We start from the raw sequence: 14,209 nt of genomic DNA on the forward strand, positions 1-14,209 counted from the left end.
GCATAGTGTTATTTTCATTATAAAAGAAATTATTAAAGTTTACAAAAGCAAGTGCAACAAATGTCAGGTACTCACATCATCCGCTGTGTTTATAACGTCACCAGATAACAGCCTTTTTTTCTTTCCTGCTTCTTTAGCTTTAAACAATTTGCCTTTTCTTAGCTTCTTTAAAATCTCCTTGTTCAGTTGAGAGATGGTGATTTAAGTATCCAATTAGGTTTGTTGTTACAACAGTTTTTTGCGGTGGTCCTTATTCAAATTCACCAAAATCAAGCTTTTAAACAAAAAACCCCCCAAAAAACAAGAGCCTATGCTAACAGCTATGTGAGACTACCTTTGGGTAAGGCCTAGAGCTAAGCTAAATGCTAACACAGCTAATATATCCAGACTGCCTGGTAATAGCTAGCTACTGTAGCACTAAATATATAGTTATTAGTTTTGCAAGTACACTTGGCCTTAAACTAGAATTTAAAACATGCTATTAGAAGGTATCTTTTATATGAATGTATTACTATCAAGCCAAGTTGTGCGAAAACTTTAAAAATTGCAAATTCATGACCATATATTTATTTTAGCCTCAACAAATGCTGCAGACTATTACAACACGTTCTCACTCCCAAAACGTAATATTTGATGCTAGGTGACAAATCGTCAACATATTACGCTTCCAGACACCCACCACATCCCAAGTGACAAGATCAGAAAAATGAGGAAACATGAGAACTGTTTGGAATCAATCTCACATGTTCGTTCATTTTACTTAAATCACTTTGGAAAACCCAGTTTAACGTCATTAAAGTGCTGGCAAAGGTTAGGGATAGGGTTAGGGATAAGGTTAGTGTTAGGGCTGGAATACATGGCTGGTACATGTATTACTGCGGGACTGTCATTCAACTGGATTTCATCCATAAACTGGTGCGTAGCATTAGAACGCGGAAGGTCACCTTTCACATACCTCAGGAACGCCACGGGATGTGACAAATAGTCGGGATGTTAGGCCTCGGGAGTGAGAACGGGCTGACTATTACCAAAAAACAGCAAAACTAATAAAATAAAATAAAATAAAATCTTCTGCTGTAGTAATTAGAAATTATTGACCTTTCAAATGTTACTTCAGGTAACAGACAAATATGCAACCTATGTGTTTGTGTCTGATTTGATTTCTATTGCTCTGCTTTCTGCACCCAGAACAATCAGAGAAGTGAATGAAGCTGTCAAATAACAACAGAGTAAAATTATTCTTAATTAATTTATTAACTTTTTCTCTGTCTTTCTCCTCCTTTTTTCTGTTTTCACCTCTCCTTCTCTTCACACATTTCTACCTCCTGCATACCCTTTATACCTGAGGATTTGGGGGGGACAAAAGCTGTCTCCTTCCCTCACTACTCTCTCTGCCTGTGTTCACTGGCTCTCCCTCAAATGAACAAACAAAAGCTCGGGGGGGAAAAAAGGTTGCCTGTAAGCGTATTAGGGATGTAAGCTGTGGGTGTGCTCTCAGCCATACCAGCCTGGTTGCACACAGGGATTATGAGAGTGTGGGGTTGCCAGTGTTATGTGGCAGCTTCAAGGTGACCTCCTCTTGAACATCACTAACATGTGTACTGTTTCCACGTGCACACTTTCTTTTATTGGTAAAAAAAAAGAAAGAAAAGAAAGGCACATGGGGCAGAGTAGTCTCTGAGACTGATCTGATGTTATTCTCTTGTTTTTGAATAGTCAATTTTCTCTTTACTCACACTTACCTGTGGCTTGTTCTCATGACTTTTGTGACTTATTTTTAAAAGGGAAAAACCCAGAAGATGTGGTGCGACGATACACTGAGAAGATTAAAGTGGTGCCAGATGAGGTGAGAATAAAACCCATCGGTGCGCATATTCAGGATTTAAGTTGCTTCATGAGTACAGTCATGTACATGTCAAATGGCAGCTCAAGTATTTTGGCCCGCTATTCCAGGACTGTACCATCTGCATGGAGAGGCTGGTCATGTCATCCGGCTATGAAGGCGTCCTGCAGCACAAAGGCATCAAGCCAGAGCTGGTGGGCAAACTTGGCAAGTGTGGGCACATGTACCATCTGCTATGCCTGGTGGCCATGTACAACAATGGCAATAAGGTGGGTAAAAGCTTGCGAGCCAGACGCTGTTATGATGTCACGCTAGGCTCAAATTCTAAACTCGCGATGTCTTACAGCTCGACGGGGTTGCACGGCACTGGCAGATGATGGCCCTCGATATTGCTGCTAACAGATGGAAAGCTTATATAGCCTCATCTGATCAGTCTTGACAGCACAGTATTTTGTAAAATTACTTTGGACACTGATGTTTGCTTGCAGGAAATTCAGATTCACTGCTTGCAACTGCAAACAAAAGAACACCATGCTGCACTGTTGGTGCTCCAGAACAAAAAAATCAAGACAAATCAAAGTTTCTATTGTGCATTTAAAATACCTCAGTTCACCAAAATGCTGTACAGTTTGTACAAAATACACACTATACACAAGGATCATTAAATGAACAATAAATATACAACAGAAATGTAATAAAACAAAGTAAATAAGTCTGTTTTTGCACAATAAAGCCAGGGAACTCTGCTCAACTAGACGTGAAAGCAAGAACAAATGGGTCTTTAGAAGATTGGGAGCCACCACTGAAAAGTCTCAATCACCTCTAATTTAAATCCTTGATCTGGGAATTTCCAAGAGCAGGTCGTTCGTAGATGTCCGTGCTCAGCTAAGAGTCTAGGGTTTCCAAAGTTCTGTTAAGTAACAGGGTGACAAACCATGAGGTTTAAAAAGAAGGAATAAACGTTTAAACTGGATCCTGAAATGGAAGTAAAGCCAGTCTAAGGAAGCCAATATGGGTGTAATGTGATCACACCATTTTTCCCCTTTAAATAAAAGTGTGAATTACAAAAGTAACAAAAACAACAAACTTCTTATTTACATTTTACTGTAACAATCTATGCAGATGATTCTACTTTTTATTTGTCCAGTTTTTAAAATTCCCCTCTTTGAATTTAGATTTTTCTTTAAGCTGCGATAGGTGATATTGCTGTACTACATTATAATAGATGTGTAAATCCTACTGTGGCTCCAGAAAGAACTGCAGTGGTGTATTTTTTCCCAGCTCTACTTGGGGATAAAGACTAACAACTCCTGAGAAAAATATGTTTTTTTATCCACTAAATATTAAAATATATTTACCAGTTAGTTCCTAACATCGTCTATCTGCTGTTTGGAATCATTCTATTTGAAATTTAAAATGAGCAGAAACAAATAAAAGGCATTTTTCAGTCTCAATATTTGATATATTGTCTCTAGGCTGAAAAAAAATTGCAAATCATCCATTTAATTTGGGGTTTTGGAAACAAAGTGGTTTAATTTTATTGCGTCATTAACGTCAAATCATTATTTTTCTCCAAAGCAGGATGGCAGTCTTCAGTGCCCAACGTGCAAAACCATCTATGGGGAGAAAACAGGCACGCAGCCCCCCGGGAAGATGGAGTACCACGTCATACCACACTGCTTGCCAGGCTATCCAGACTCAAAGACCATCCGCATTGTCTACGATATTCCTGCCGGGATCCAGGTGAGAGCCGTCTCACTTCACCTAATCCACCACCCTGCCTTTCTACCCTGATCCGCTGTCTCTTGCCTCTAAATCTGTGACCTTTTACAACTGCTTATCCGCTTAAGTTGGATGGAGAGTTACTCACGCAGGAAGCTGAGGTGTCGGGATCCTGAGGAAACAGCATTTTTAGGAATTAAGCAGTGATTCAGGGCAAAGACAAAGAAGTATCTAAGAGTAATTCTCTCTCATGGTAAAGGCTTATGTTGTATAAGAAATATATAGAGTGAAAACATGCATGTTTTTTTGTCCTTATAAATATAGGCATACAAGTCTGCCTTCCCTTAGTTGATTTGTCTTTCAGCTTATACATCAAACTGATTAACATTAATAAGAAAATTAAACAGCTGGGATTTGCAATTGGATTTCACCGGGTCTGAGCTGGTGGTATTTTGGCTGGTATTTTCTCCTGACTCCTGAGATGAGCTCAAATTGAGTCAATAAGCTGACCTTTTTCCACCAGCGGAGAAGGCATAGAGCCCCCAGGGATAGCGCTGGGGGTCATCTGACCACTCAGATCAGCATAACAACACAATACACTATTGCCAGGGGACATTACTGTAGGTCTGTCTTTTTCCCCTCCTGCAGTTCAGCCTGCACTCTAGACAACATGAGTGATCATCATAGATGGTCAGGTTTACACTCTGTACTCTGTGGACGATAGCAAAATAATTGGGTGAGTAGTGAAGTGGTGACGCTGTGCATATTGTCCATCTTCTTTTGCCTTTTCAGTCTATGCCAGCACCCAAAACTGTATGATGAAAATAGTAGCACACTATAATGGGCTTTATACTTGTACATCTTTAATAGGTTAAAGTAGGTGGTGTGTTCACTTCACTTCAATTCAGTTCAGTTTTATTTTACATAGCACCAAATCACAACAACAGTTGCCTCAAGGTGCTTTATATTGTAAGATAAAGACCCCAAAGTAATACAGAGAAAACCCCAACAATCACACAGCGCTTGGTGACAGTAGGAAAGAAAAACTCCCCTTTAACAGGAAGTAACCTCCAGCAGAACCAGGCTTAGGGAGGGGTGCCATCTGCTATAGTGGGAGGCGGGGTTAGGGGAAGGAGACAGGAGACAGGAGAGAGACTCAATGTGGTTTACAAAGATCATCAGAGGAAGTTCTAAATGGTCGAGAATCTAACGCTCTAACCTTCTGAGCTTTTGGTGTCACGAGGGCACCTACAAGATAGTACAGAATGAATGGAGAAATGTCATTTCTGTTGTTGGTGGTGTTGATTTTTTTTTCTTTTTTGTGTAGTTGTAGTTAATGTTAATGTTCAGTTTTTAGATTTAAATTGAATTTTGATTGCACCACAAGCCACTTTATGGCATGAACTATTTTGATTTCATGCACAAATAGAGGAGCGGCAGAGAGTTTCTAGCTGCCTGGTTGGAGTCTGCCATGCTAATACTTTTTGTAGTTACCTTTTAGTAATAGGTGCTGATGAGGGGATTGTCCTCCCATAAACCCAGCACTCGCTGATGAATAGATGTCTTAATGTTTGTGAACATCAGAACAGTTTGAGAAAAACAATAACATTTTTAAATATTGATCTTCTTCCCAGTGTTTGATCATCACAAGTAGCAAGTAGCGCTATGATCAAAAGGACACATTTCTGCATCCCACACTAGAAAAAAGTTCAAAATCAAACAGATTTTCTTGTTAAAACCAAGAATGCCATCCACTGGTTGAAAAGCCCACACTACACTGCCGATGTATATGTGAAGAAAACTAAATGAGATTTAAAGATCAGCCTCTTCGAACATAAAAGCAACTTCAAGAAGAAAGTTGAAAGAAGCCCAATGACATTTTATTTCAACTGCCATCGTGTGTGATCTCCTTAAAGACAAACTCGAGACCTACATTTGTTACAGAGACGAGAATACTGGCTTTGTGTTCTATAAATTGAAAACGCTAAAGGTTCAAATTAAGGATTAGCATTGAGCTGCTTTTTGTAATTCCAGGAAAACACATAACAACACTAGCACCCTCCTTTTAACATACTTTGTGTGACGCTATTTCATTTAAGTACTTGGGGTTCATCTCATTTGTAGGCCCAACAGGGCTATTTCATCCAGCAAGTGCAGTAGATGGTGCAATATTCCTGCAGATTTACATAATACACATGTAATCAGTGTCATGGTATTGATAGTTTATGTTTATGTATTTGTGTCGTTTATGTTTAACTGTGACTGATGACATATCACTTTATCATTAGTCCACCTGGACTAATGATGGCTTGTAGCTGAAACCTATTTGTTTTGGTCTTTAATGAACATTAAGAAGTATACTCATCCGTGATCAGTTAGTATTAGTGCCGTGTACTTTACATTGGTACAATACTCGAACCAATGTAAAGTAAATAAAGTCAAATACTGATACTTTTAACCTATAAAGGCTATGAGAGCAGTGTGCCATGACTTATAAGATGAATCATCAATTTACAAATTATGAACACATTTTAATGTGTAATTAAAAATTATTGTGATTTTTAAAAACACATCTTTCAGCTTTTCATGTATTTTGAAACTGGGATTTGTTGGAGACCTGGAATGTGAACGTGCGTGTCTCTAAAGCACTTTGGGTCAGCTTCTGTTGCTTACATTTGCTATAGGCTATACATAAAATAAACATGACAGTCACCACAAACACAAAGAGGTTCAGACATGTTTTATAATGCATGTCTGAGGTCATTTTTGTCATTTCCAAAAAAAACATGAACAATCCAGTGGACTACGTGGTTCCTTAGAGGATAGGAACCACGTATTGATCGCATCGTGGTAGTATCAACCTGATACTGCTATCGATGCTGTATTTGGACCGATCTGCCCACTTTTAGGCAGCACACGTTAGCAGGAAGATAGATTTATGGTTAAAATTGGCTTCGTTGTGAGAAAAAACAGGATATTAGTCTCATTTCAGTGTGATGATATAATCAATATTTTACTTGCAAAAGCTAAAATATAATTTCTATTTCTAGATGCAGGCATAAATCAGTCACTCCCATTCATTGGAGGCCACATTGCACTCCCCCTTTTGGGGGAATTACAGCTATTTTCGGTGCGCTGGGATTAATCAAAAGTGGAATGACTCTCTCTGGATCACCTCTGATGTAACTTTTGAACCGTATGCCTGATTTTCGAAAATAGCATACCTCTGGAGTCACTGAAACGAGCTGAGTTTAAAGAGTCTCGTGATATCAGTTTCTGCTTTATCTAATTTTATTTAAAAAGTTTCTTCATCTTTTGGCCACACCTGTTTTTTTTCTAACCATCTCGGCACTTCTTTCCAAAGACTGTCAAAAAATGAGTCATGAGAGGGCAGCACAGAACTTTTTTCCTGTTATTGCTTACAGCCAGCTTTTAGCATGATCTGATCAAGTTGCCATGGCGACTGTGCCCTGCTGAACTACCTGATTCCATCAAAGCTTCTTGCAGCTTTATTTTTAGGTGGTATTATATTAGTGGTACAGTGAAAAGGGGCCTTATAACCTGTCCAAGAAGTGTGCTTAATAGAAGCACAAAGAACACACAAAAGACCGGGAAAGGCAAATGTGTTGTTACAGCAACCAAAGCCTGGGAATATTACCAAAATGTAAACATAAAAAAGGAAAATGAAATAGGAAAATGGACAAAAAACAAGAGAAATTTGTTATAACAAGGCTGCTTTAACTGTGTGACGTATTTTTATTGATAAGGTTGAGGGAATTGGTGGGACCCTGGCTTTGATGAGCTACAAGATTTTTATTTCATGCTAGTGGTTTCAAAGCACTTTATTTTGACAGAGACTGAACATATTACTGCATATTGAAAGTAACATAGTTCCCAGCTGATTATTTTACAAAAGCCTCGTTTAAGCGATGTGAGCAGTAAAGCTTGTCCTGTGGGTGCTGTTGACATTTCCCACACAATTAAGTCATAATTGCAAGTGAAGGCGTTGTAACTTTTGTTTTTTCTTCTTGACATTTTCACCAGACCAATGAGCACCCCAACCCTGGGAAGAAGTTCAGTGCCAGAGGGTTCCCTCGACACTGCTACCTCCCCGACAGTGAGAAAGGCAGGAAGGTAAGCTGCGACGCAGCTCCCAGACGGAAACACCAGGCTTCCTTTTGTGGAAGCGCCGTCAGAAACCATCCTCTCTTTCTTGTCTCATCAGGTCTTGAAGCTGCTGATCATGGCCTGGGACCGACGCCTCATCTTCACCATTGGCACATCCAGCACCACGGGCGAATCGGACACCGTGGTGTGGAACGAGATTCATCACAAGACAGAATTTGGCTCTAACCTGACCGGTCACGGCTACCCCGACCCCAACTACTTGGACAACGTCTTGGCAGAGCTGTCGGCCCAGGGGATTGGCGAGGACAATCTAAAGGACTGATGGCCAGCAGAACTGGTACACTGAAACAAAACCCCCCATGCCCCGCCATCTCCCAGAGAGCGGGGACACTGCACGACGGGCAACATGCGGCCGACAACGCTTTACTCCCCACAAACAAAAATATCCTGCAGAAAGGGTGGCTTTTGGTTTGTGTAACCCAGGCAATCTCCCTCCCCCTGCTGTCTCTAGATCCATGCCTTGAGCAAGTTTTGTCTGTTGGCAAAGTCTCTCAAAGTGTAAATGATGCAAAGAGATTCTTGTCTGAATGTTGGGACCTTGAGGTGAAAGGTATTTATCCCTTTTTCAAGTCAAACTGATGCTGTTCTTTGGCACTCAAAGAAAAATGACAAGGGGCTAATAACTGTACACAGGCACATCTGTAAAACGCTGAACTCCAGAATGCATGGCCCCGACTAACATAATGAAAGTCAGGCAAACACACGCGACAGGGTGAGCTGTCAGCGGATCAGCTGTTGCTTAAGAAAATCGCAAAGAAATCCAAATTAACTATTTCCCTCCCCCCAAGTTTACTTTTTTAGTGAATTCATTACAAACGTTGGTTGTGCATTTTTGAAAAATCAGGTCATGGCTCCGGAGTGATGTCATTTATGGTTAATCTGATATTTTCCACTTCTGATAGGTCAGTGTATTTTATTTTCTACGTACGGAAGTATGTTCTGTAGTGCATGAAGTAGATTCCAGAGAGCTTAAGATTTAGAAGATTATTGGTGTTTGGTAACAATTGTGTGTTGTATGGTTAACCTTGTGGACAGTCTGTGAGAGGAGACATAAAATAAGATGAAACAAGCTCTGCTCCAAGGTTTAACTCATTTGTTTAGTTGACACACTGATGACGATGACCTCTGTGAATAAAAAGGCTGCATTATTATTATTCCTGTTGGAGCGAACCCAGGCGCTGGCACAATCCATCATGCTGACCGTACACAAGGGATGAGCGTGCAATCGTGTGCTCGGAGGCATTAATAAGCTGGCTTTAAGTCCTTGAGGAGAGAAGCTGAACACACAGATGGACGTTCCTCTGTCTTTCAAACACCAACAGCTTTCCCTTAGAGATCCATTTTCGGGGGAGCTCCTCCGCTCGCCTGCAGTCTCTTGTGAGCTTGTTTGCCGTTTGTTGGCGTTGTACTTGGCTCAAGTGCCCGCACAGTGAGCAGCTGAGCCTCGGAAACGAGCAGCATCTCGTCGCCTTCGTGAGCTCACTTTGGAGTCTTTGGGGCGCTTCCCGATGTATCTGTTCACCCCCGCTTTCCGCCTCCTCCTCAGCTGTGGAGCACTCGTTCTACAAACCATGCAAATGTTGGTCGAGTGTGTTGTTGGCTGGGGACTATTTTTTCCTACGCCCCCCCCCCTTCCCCCCCCTCCCCCTTTAGACTTAGTGCCCGCGAGATAAAGACTTTTCGAAGGTCCTCGGTGGAGATCTTGTGATGTTTATTTACTCTGCGATAAATTATAACCCAGAGCTGCATAATTCTCCATAAATATGTCTGATCAATTTTAATGAGCGGGAGCGTTGGTGTCAGGTTTATTAAGGGGTCACCCAGCAGCGGGCTTGATTTTGGGGTTAATCATAGTCTTCCATAGCACTTTGAGGCAACATTTTTGTTGATTAAGTCATTTGGTTTTTAGAAAAATGTCTTAAATTGCAACTTAATCTTTTTTTAAGTTGATGTTTATAAACTGGCTTGCGATGCTTTAACTATATATATATGAATATATAAAATATATTTGCAGATGTGATATACCTTTAAATTTAAACTCAATTTGAGTCAATGGTGTAAGTTTAATTTATTTTTATACTCTTCTATATAGAAAATATACAGATTGTCCCACATATCTGTACACAGGCACATGAACATGAGTCACATAAAATCTGGCAAAAAAATTTGTCAGGATGTCAGGGACTGAAACATGTATGACTTGTTATGGACGTCTTATATTGCAAGTAGTCTTAGCGTATTCTGCTGTCATGACCTTAATGTAGACCTTGTGTAGTTGATCCCCGTGGGACACAAATAAATACAGTAAATGTGTCTTTATTATTGCTGGGGCAGCTTTAGCGGCATGAAGATGGCCCATGTTGGCCTTTTTTTTACGTTCCGTGGGAACAGATGTTGTCAGCCATTTTTTGTTAAAGCTGAAGGTGAAAACAGCCTGGGTTCAAGATCCAATCACAAAATATTCTTAAGAGTTTGTTTAAGCAGGTGAGGTTTCTCTTAGTTAGGCGTGAGTCACAAACACAAGAATACACAGAGTTTGTCACTTTAAATTCTTCCCCTCCCTCCTGCAGTGCCATGTCAGTACTAGTTCAGAACTAGTTTTGCATTATATACTGTTGCGCGGCAGAAAAAGAGGAAATCACAGCCGACAGGATCTGCGGGCTACATCTGCAAATCATCCGTGAATTTCTTGCTGTGGAGCCTCCCGTTGCCACTGACAGCTATTTTGTTGTGGCGAGGCAGTGCCTGATTTTTGCCTCCAGTACCAGTCCCATTTTATTATGAGAGAAACATGAAAAAGCTTTCTGCATCAAGCGCTAGCACCACATCAGTGGAAAAGTGCTACTTCTAACTCTCGCATCAAAGCACAGCAGTGTGGAAATATACATTTAAATGTCAGTGATGCCTCAGTCGCAGCCACTGTGTTGGTAAAGAGAATTTGCACATGCATATGCATACCCAGTGTGTTTGTCAGGACTCCATTTACATCTGCAATTAAAATAATCACAGCTGTTTGGTTTGCAACTGCAGTCTAAGCCAGATACATGGATTAATTATAAAACTCTTTTCATACAAATGATTTGATCTCATATAGATATTAGGAAAGATATTTAAGGTTAAATTGAATATAATTTAATATGCACTGCTCAAAAAAAATTAAAGTAAGACTGAAAACACATCAGATATCAACGGCAAAAAAGTTATGCTGGATGTTTACACTGATATGGACTCCATAATGTGTTAGGAATGAAAGGATGCCACATCATTTGAGGGAAATTAAAAATAGTACTCAGGACCCAGTGCACCAGCGTAGGGTCTGACAGTGGGTCCAAGGGATTTCACGCTGATACCTGATGGCAGTCAGGGTGTTGTTGCCTGACCTGTAGAAGTCAGTGCGTCCCTCAGATCATCACTGACACAACACCAAACTGATGATGCTAAACAGTGTTACAGACACCATGGACCTGCCAGTTCTGGCATTCTATGGCAAATGCCATTTGGGCTCCAAAGTGTTGGGCAGTGAGAATAGGCGAGCAGATACGGGTCCTGTTCATGGGTTAAGGACCTTCAAGACCATGTCCGACTCTCCTAGAGTAACTTCTGGACTCCTGAGCCAGTGATGGGAGACACAGCAAACCTTCTGGCAGTAGCACATATTGATGCACAACCTCAGAGGAGCTGGACTACCTGTGCAACCTCTGCAGGTTAATGTAACCCCTAATGGAAAAGTAGTGAAAAAAAACTGTCAGAAAAGATGATGAGGGAAAATGTTTATCTGTAAAAGTATTGCTTTTTTGTCTCATTATTGCCCCTCTAGTGCCGCTGTTATTAATTTCATTGACACCAAAAAGGTGAAACGTGGTTAAAAATAACGACCGCTGCTGCATAACTGATCGGATCAATATCCCAGAAGTTTATCTGACTTGATTCTGTACTCTGAAAAGTGTTCCTTTAACTTTTTTTGAGCAGTATATTTAAGACAGATTACTGACCGGCTTCATAATTCAGTCTCAATGAAACTTCTACTCAAATTTTTTTCTTGAAAAATCTTAATAAATATCGCCACACATTACTAAAATTGCATATGCATCCATGGACTACCCAAAGTTTCATCTACATATAGCATACACCATGAGCCTATTTCAGCTGGCCACATCCCTGCTGCAGTGTGGCAATGCTGAAGACACAAAGTGGTGTGAGCTGTTTATCCCAAACTTATGAATATATTTTAATATCTTTTGTTATTCTGTTAAAGTCCACTTTCACTAGATGAGTAGTGGAGCCTGTGTTGTCTGTGAGCTAGCGTCTCCATTTTTCAAAAAGGACACTTTTGTGGCTCTTGCTTCTCAGGCACGAATTTTCTTGAATGCAGCTGTTGTTAACCTTCAAAGAGAGCTCTTCTTCGCCCAGGAGCAACAAACAAAAGATTTAAAATCTATCCAAGGTCACAACAATCACTGTAATCGCTTTTTTAAAAAAGGGTTAAGGCATTAAAATACCACTGGGTTGTGTGCATACAACAGGATGCCAACAGAAACTGCTGGATTACTTTAAAACAAGGTTTCATTATGCATGTGAATCAGCCTGCTGAAAACTGCTCCTGTGTAAAACAAGCTGTCATTGTGTAGCTTTTAGCTACAGTAAGCTCTTAAAACCCAAAGAATGGCAGATGCTACAACTCGCTTGTGATCACTGTGGAGCATTTAGCAGCTAAAGTGCTCGGACTTTTCATTCATCAGGTGGACAGGATCATGACTCTAAATGAATCGTGAGCGAATCACTGTCCTTAAGACCAAATAAGCCAGTTGTTGCAGATTTAAGTATTAATATCTGTTTAAATACTTTAAACCTGTATATTTGTTTTCAGGCTGTTTTAGCCACAGCTCTGTGTTTGTGGTATGGTATATGGTAAACAAACTATTAAGAGTATTTCTGAGTGATTTTTGACCCAGGCGCTGAAAACATTCACATTTTTGGCCTACGTCAACTTTTCTCCTTCGCACATTTGTGACACCCTTTATACAATGGGACAGCAAAAGAGAATGCTACCGATCTATCAGGGAACTTTTCCATGTGAAGTGAAATTTCGTTCACTAGAGAAATCCAAATGTTCGCTTCTTCAGCTTTTTCCTTTTCCACGTGTCGGTCTTGTAGTGTGAACGACGCCCGGCCCTTTAGACTTTTCAGGTGTGTACAGATCTATGTGGGAATGATGTATAAATCAAGGTTTTGGTATTTGTCCGGTTAAACAAGAAGGAGGTGGTTTTTATGCAATTTACTATTTTTAAAACCTAATACATGATTTACGTGTAGCAAGAAGAAGGTTGATTGTTTTTGGTTCAAAATGACAATGGATGTTTTCTTTATGGGGCGCCTACCTCTGCGTTTCTAAACAGAGAGGTTGCAATCCAAGGATGTTCACATGCTATGTATAAAAAAAACATATATTTTTGATGTCTTTTTTTTCAATGATTGTCTCTAAAAAGAACTATTATGTAACATTTGCTGTATTGCTCTTCATCCCATGCTATTCCATTAGAGGTTAGAGGTGGGATCGGGGATGAAGTTACTTTGTCCTAACGTATGAAGTATATATGAAGTTGTACTCTCGTAGTGTCTACTGCAAACTGTACTTCTCTATCTAAGTGATACTTTACCATTTTTCTGTGGCTATGCTGTACGTTTGTATCCGTCCGTGTGAGCGTGTGTGAAAGTGGGAGTCTCGTAGACAAAGCTTAGGTTCATGTCCTTTAAAGATGCCGTAACGTTTCTTAGAGGTGCATGTTAACCAAACAGTGAGCAAGCGTATTGATAGTGCAGAGTTTTTCTTGTTTTTTGCATATGAAAACATGTTAGCTTCTCTAGAAACCCCACCCTGGTTTTCTGGTGGTTAGCACTGTGGTTCTGAAAGTTATTCCTATTAGTTAGGGATTTTCCCTTTTTATCTTTTATCCCCCCCCCCCCTCCCTCTGTATTGGCTTTGATTTACACAAATGAGGAAACGATAGCGTTTTGCTGCTTTCCCCACTCTTTCCACGACATGTAAAACATCTGAAGTTTTTCAATTTAAGTGCCCATTTTAAATGACCTTTCCAAGTCACTGTTTTTGTTGTTCAATCTTAGGCAGCGTCTGCATATTGTTATGGTTCACGTGGACAAACTGAGATAAACTAAAAGCAAGATATACAGAGACATTGATTTAACTATAAAGGGCTTCTTAATCTATTGGTCTTTATTGAATTGTGATGACCTTGTTGCATGTTTGTGTGTTTTGTTGTGGAAAAATAAATGTGCCCTTGACAGGGGTAGTGTGTTTGAGCTTTTGTTACACCGGCTCTCCTTGTCCCCCCACCCCACCCCACCCCCCCACCCCACCCCAGTCGGTGGTGATGTGTCCTCTTCCTATTTAACACCACCGTTTCCTTCTCCCTGGGTAACTCTGTGCTTTGGAGCTCG

The 14,209-nt window shown here is 40.4% G+C and overlaps 1 protein-coding gene across 3 annotated transcripts in view; it reads left to right on the forward strand.

Moving 5' to 3' along the window:
• Positions 1-14,071, forward strand: part of dtx1 (deltex 1, E3 ubiquitin ligase) — a 48,054-nt gene extending 33,983 nt beyond the window's left edge. For 2 of the 3 annotated variants that reach the window (XM_026187120.2, XM_080309019.1), the window contains exons 6-10: positions 1,785-1,846; positions 1,954-2,112; positions 3,422-3,586; positions 7,610-7,699; positions 7,791-14,071. In XM_026187120.2, coding sequence (XP_026042905.1) covers positions 1,785-1,846; positions 1,954-2,112; positions 3,422-3,586; positions 7,610-7,699; positions 7,791-8,015 — 701 coding nt within the window. In that variant the 3' untranslated portion in view covers positions 8,016-14,071. The remainder of the gene's footprint in view (positions 1-1,784; positions 1,847-1,953; positions 2,113-3,421; positions 3,587-7,609; positions 7,700-7,790) is intronic. The other variant, XM_026187121.2, reaches the window with a different exon arrangement.
• Positions 14,072-14,209: the final 138 nt, after the last annotated feature.

Source organism: Astatotilapia calliptera, chromosome 12 (assembly GCF_964374335.1).
Source record: "Astatotilapia calliptera chromosome 12, fAstCal68.1, whole genome shotgun sequence".
NCBI classification, from domain to species: Eukaryota; Metazoa; Chordata; class Actinopteri; order Cichliformes; family Cichlidae; genus Astatotilapia; species Astatotilapia calliptera.